This window comes from Drosophila persimilis, unplaced genomic scaffold (assembly GCF_003286085.1).
Source record: "Drosophila persimilis strain 14011-0111.01,24,50 unplaced genomic scaffold, DperRS2 tig00000191-arrow-pilon, whole genome shotgun sequence".
Classification (NCBI taxonomy): domain Eukaryota; kingdom Metazoa; phylum Arthropoda; class Insecta; order Diptera; family Drosophilidae; genus Drosophila; species Drosophila persimilis.
The window spans coordinates 8779965-8783770 of record NW_020825298.1 but is presented as its reverse complement, the minus strand read 5'-3'; the positions used below and the strand labels follow the sequence as shown (position 1 = coordinate 8783770).

The following is a 3806-nucleotide window of genomic DNA, read 5'->3' as shown; positions in this document are numbered from 1 at the left end:
ATTTATGACAAAAATTTCAAATTAATGATGTGTGACGTGAAATTCTCATCACAGAGAGAAACGTAAAGAAAAGTAAAGAAAAAATTAAAAAAAACAGCGGTGTGGAAAGAGGAGGAAATTTTATGAAAATGTGACGCGGAAAATTCGTAGAAAAAATTCTAAAAAAAATATATAGAAACAGGCGGCCACCCCACACCAAGCCACAGGACAGGGGGGGGGAAAGTGCCACAGCAGATTGGGGGGGGACCGAGAAGATGGGCCACAATTCTGGGAATTCAAGGACTTGTGACCTGTGGGAAAAGGACTCCGAACAGAAGGTAGTCTGTAGCTCTTGTGGTGGGCATTCCAGAGGATAAACCAGCATCGATGCAGGGTTCTTGCCCTTGAAAATGGGTCCTTGAAAGCACCACAGAAATCCCCAAAGCAATCCCCGAAAAAAACGAATAAAGCTTCGATCGACTCCTGTCCTGGTTTTATATTTCCTAAGAGACTCGACCAAAGTATAGCTCGTCCCATTGCCCACTTCCTGCCAGTTCCTTCCCTCTCAGTCCTTTAATTTCTTGGGCACATTGTCCCGGAATTGACCGACCACATTGCCCGGAGGATTGTAGTTGCAGACCACCCAAGTTCTGTCCGCTCTGGGGAAAGGCAAGACTTTAGTTTTGGGCCATCTCTGGAGACCGCCACTCACTTGCGGGCCACGCCCGAGCCCATCTCCTTGCTGGCCTTCCAAATCAGCTGCGTGAAGTGGCCCGAGGTGGGCGTGAACTCCGCCTTGTCGAAGTTGTAGGCGTTGATCTCGCGGTACCACATGTCCACGGGCAGATCGCCGGACACATCCATGCCGCCCGAGAGGAAGATGTTCTCGCCGTACTTGGGATTGGGCCGATGCTCCATCACGTTCTTGTCGCGCAAATGCTGGAGGGGCACAGGGAGAGATGGTGAGAGGGGGAGCGTTCTTGGTGGAGGACATACATTGGCCCATTCCTGGGCGATTTTGTTGAGATCATTGCTGATGGTGAGCGCCGGACAGCCGTGCAGGCCCCGGCATTTGTTGGTGGCATTGAAGACCTCCTTCAGGAACAGATCATTGTTGGCCTTCGTGTCCTGTCCCCTGGGGCCCGGGGCACGGGGCTGGGTTTTCGGTATGGGCGCCGGTTTCTTGGACATGGGAATATAATTTTCTAGACCAGGACAGGCCGACTACAATTTGTTGACATTTAACGACTAGTGACTAGGATTTTCCCCCTTGTGTTTCCCCTCAGCTCCCAAATACTCAGAGATTTGGAGGGGGGCCTTGGGGGTTGTCTGAACCCTTTCAATCCACCCGCATAATCCCGCTTGAACATCCCGCTTCAACATTGTGATTGATACCGCAAACAAGGCCGCATAGATTAGACAGCCCGTCACGCACAGGGCCCCCCCCCCCCCCGCCAAGACAAGACGTTCTTTGATGAACGGCCTGAGCCCACATGACGTATGAGTGATGTATGAACGATTTGCCCGATTATTAATGAGAGCGAGCGGGCGATTCTTTGGCATATGTTTCCATATCTTAGCCCAGACACATCTGAGTGGCATTAATTGCCGATTGAGTCGAGCAGGAAGAGGCGGAAGGCCGCCCGCAGCTTTTGCCCATCGATTATTTATGTGCGTGGAGGCTGTGTGTCTGTGCTCGATGGATGGTGGCTGGCAAGTGTGAATCCTTAATGTGCTGTGCAAATGCAAATCAATGCCACTGATGTCCTGTCCTAGGGCCTGGGGCCTCGAATATAGGAAGGATATGCCAGAGGCCCCAATGATAAGGGGACTTTATTGATTTGAAACCACATTTCGCTCTACTTTAGGGGCAATTCTTGCTGCGTCGCTGCCGGGGCAGCTGGGGCAGGGTGCGGTGATGCCGCAACATGTGCAGCCGCAGGTTGCCGCCCATCTGCCTCGACTTGTGCACACAATAGGGGCACTGATGGGCCGGCTCCTTGTTGCCGCACTCGGTTTTCTCGTGGCGCCTCAGACAGAGCAGACGGCGATACTTCTTGCCACACTGACGGCACTCGTAGACTGCTTCGCCACACAGACCGAATGGCGAGTGGCGAGTGACGAGTGGCGAGTGGCGGGGCTCCCGCTGCTGTTGCTCGACGCTGTGGTCCCTGGGATCGCCTGCCAGTGGCACGGCTCCAGCGGCTTCTCCGGGAGCTGCGCCTGGGCTCTGCGGCTGCACCTTCACCTTCATGATGGCTTCGGAGCTTTCGCGGTCACCTGCCGGGGGTCACGATGGGTTAGAGGAGGGATTTACTTCCTTTTGCAGTACTCACCCTTCTCCGGGCTGCGTTTTTCGACTTTAGACGAATCCCCGCCCGATCCGGAGGAGTCCCGGCGAGCGCGCCTTCCCGTCCCTGATCTGCAGCGATTCTGCCGCCTTGAGAAACGCGTCCAGCTGGTCCTGCGAGACGTTGACCTCGCCGCGGTACATGTAGTCCATTAGGTCGCGGAGCTCCTGGTACTTCACGTCCTTCAGCACGAAGATCGGGTGCTTGTCGTCCTGGCCCGGGAGCAGGGCGGCAAAGTAGGGACTGCAGTCGGACAGAACCACCTTGTGGGCCTTCAGGGACTGGCCTTCGGCGGCGAACGAGCAGTCGACCAGGGTCTCGGTCAGCCGCAGACTCTCGAACATTCCGATCAGCGAGCGCTGGTGATCGTTCCAGCGAAACAAGAACTTTTTATTGGCCATCGCGTGGATGGATTTTCCCAGCACTAGTCGAAATTTCAGCTTTGCAACACTGGTATCGATAGGTTTCGATAGTCGAGAGCCAGCTGGAACGCGCAGAGTTGAACGTGGAGGAAAACTTGGCGAAAATGGAAGCAAAAAGTGCCCCAGAGTCGATGAAGGAAATGAGGCTGGAGCTGGAGAGTCTGCGAGTGGCGCAGGTAAGTTTCTCCAGGATTCCCTTTGTTGAGGATATTCCCTTGTTTATTTGTGGTATTTGTGGTTCCAGTTGAATCTCATAGCAAAGGCCCAGAGCTCGCCAGCATCGCCGATGGACATCTTAACAGATGGGCTGGAATCGGACCCTGTACTGTACACGGCTGCCGTGAATGTCGCGGCAGTCCTCAAGGAGAACCCCGCAGACGGCGAACAAATTAAACGTAAGACACTACACACATTTCCTGGGTTCAATTCAAACTCCAATAAAACTTTGCAGCGCTTTACGATGCCCTGGTAAAGCGCGCCAACCCTGTGGCCGCCGGGGGCACATTGACGAGAAAGCAGGCCTCCAAGCTAGCAAGCGCCACGGCGCTGCGCAACCTCCTGATCAAGGCTGTTGTCTACGCGGGCCTGAGAACCGAATACCTCCAGCAGCAGGTGGCTGTCAGACTCCGGAGGAACAGCAAGAAGCAGATGCCATCGAGCACCTTGAGTCCTGCGGAGGTCTTGGAAGTACTGGGAATCCTGCCGCCCTCGAAGGAGAATGGAGTTCTCAAGCAAAAGGAATTGCCGCAGAGAAGGATGACCAGGAGCCAGCGTTGCACTTTTTAAGTGTTGATCTCTGGTCATTGTTTTCTAGTATTTATGAATATAATGCCCGGCTAGCACGGTAGATGCTTCAAATCCAAGGCTGTTAATCTCTCTTCCTGTGGGAGCAGAGCCCTCGTCTGCGGCTCCTCTTCCTGTGCCTGGCTGTAAGACCTCTCTGTCTCTCTCCACTCGCCCTTGGATCGCCACAGTCAAAGGCTTTAAGGCCTGTTGTCGCCGTTCCACAGACCCCATCAAACCATCCACATTGGCGGTGCGGTGCCCCAGGAGG

General features: G+C 54.3%; 3 protein-coding genes across 3 annotated transcripts; 1 reads left to right on the top strand and 2 right to left on the bottom strand.

Moving 5' to 3' along the window:
- Positions 1-450: 450 nt before the first annotated feature.
- LOC6589619 (Golgi-associated plant pathogenesis-related protein 1) lies at positions 451-1209 on the bottom strand. Its single transcript, XM_002014841.2, has 3 exons — positions 976-1209; positions 692-918; positions 451-638 (listed from the first exon to the last, which is right to left on the bottom strand). The coding sequence occupies exons 1-3, from the start codon at positions 1168-1170 to the stop codon at positions 545-547; spliced, it is 516 nt and encodes a 171-aa protein (XP_002014877.1). The 5' UTR covers positions 1171-1209; the 3' UTR covers positions 451-544.
- A 1132-nt stretch (positions 1210-2341) lies between these two features.
- LOC6589621 (longitudinals lacking protein, isoforms H/M/V) lies at positions 2342-2731 on the bottom strand. Its single transcript, XM_002014843.1, has one exon. It carries the CDS (start codon positions 2729-2731, stop codon positions 2342-2344), a length of 390 nt encoding a protein of 129 aa, XP_002014879.1.
- Positions 2732-2858: 127 nt separating this feature from the next.
- Positions 2859-3589, top strand: LOC6589622. Its single transcript, XM_002014844.2, has 3 exons — positions 2859-2928; positions 2997-3147; positions 3204-3589. Exons 1-3 carry the CDS (start codon positions 2884-2886, stop codon positions 3536-3538), a joined length of 531 nt encoding a protein of 176 aa, XP_002014880.2. The 5' UTR covers positions 2859-2883; the 3' UTR covers positions 3539-3589.
- Positions 3590-3806: the final 217 nt, after the last annotated feature.

Bases quoted from the DNA above. Each gene is read 5' to 3' on its own strand.
- LOC6589619 (XM_002014841.2), bottom strand. From the start codon at position 1,170: ATGTCCAAGAAACCGGCGCCCATACCGAAAACCCAGCCCCGTGCCCCG. The intron at 919-975 runs GTATGTCCTCCA...GTGCCCCTCCAG, and splicing joins TCGCCCAGGAATGGGCCAAT to CATTTGCGCGACAAGAACGT. The intron at 639-691 runs GTGAGTGGCGGT...GCCTTTCCCCAG, and splicing joins GGCTCGGGCGTGGCCCGCAA to AGCGGACAGAACTTGGGTGG.
- LOC6589621 (XM_002014843.1), bottom strand. From the start codon at position 2,731: ATGGCCAATAAAAAGTTCTTGTTTCGCTGGAACGATCACCAGCGCTCG.
- LOC6589622 (XM_002014844.2), top strand. From the start codon at position 2,884: ATGAAGGAAATGAGGCTGGAGCTGGAGAGTCTGCGAGTGGCGCAG. The intron at 2,929-2,996 runs GTAAGTTTCTCC...TTGTGGTTCCAG, and splicing joins AGAGTCTGCGAGTGGCGCAG to TTGAATCTCATAGCAAAGGC. The intron at 3,148-3,203 runs GTAAGACACTAC...AAAACTTTGCAG, and splicing joins AGACGGCGAACAAATTAAAC to CGCTTTACGATGCCCTGGTA.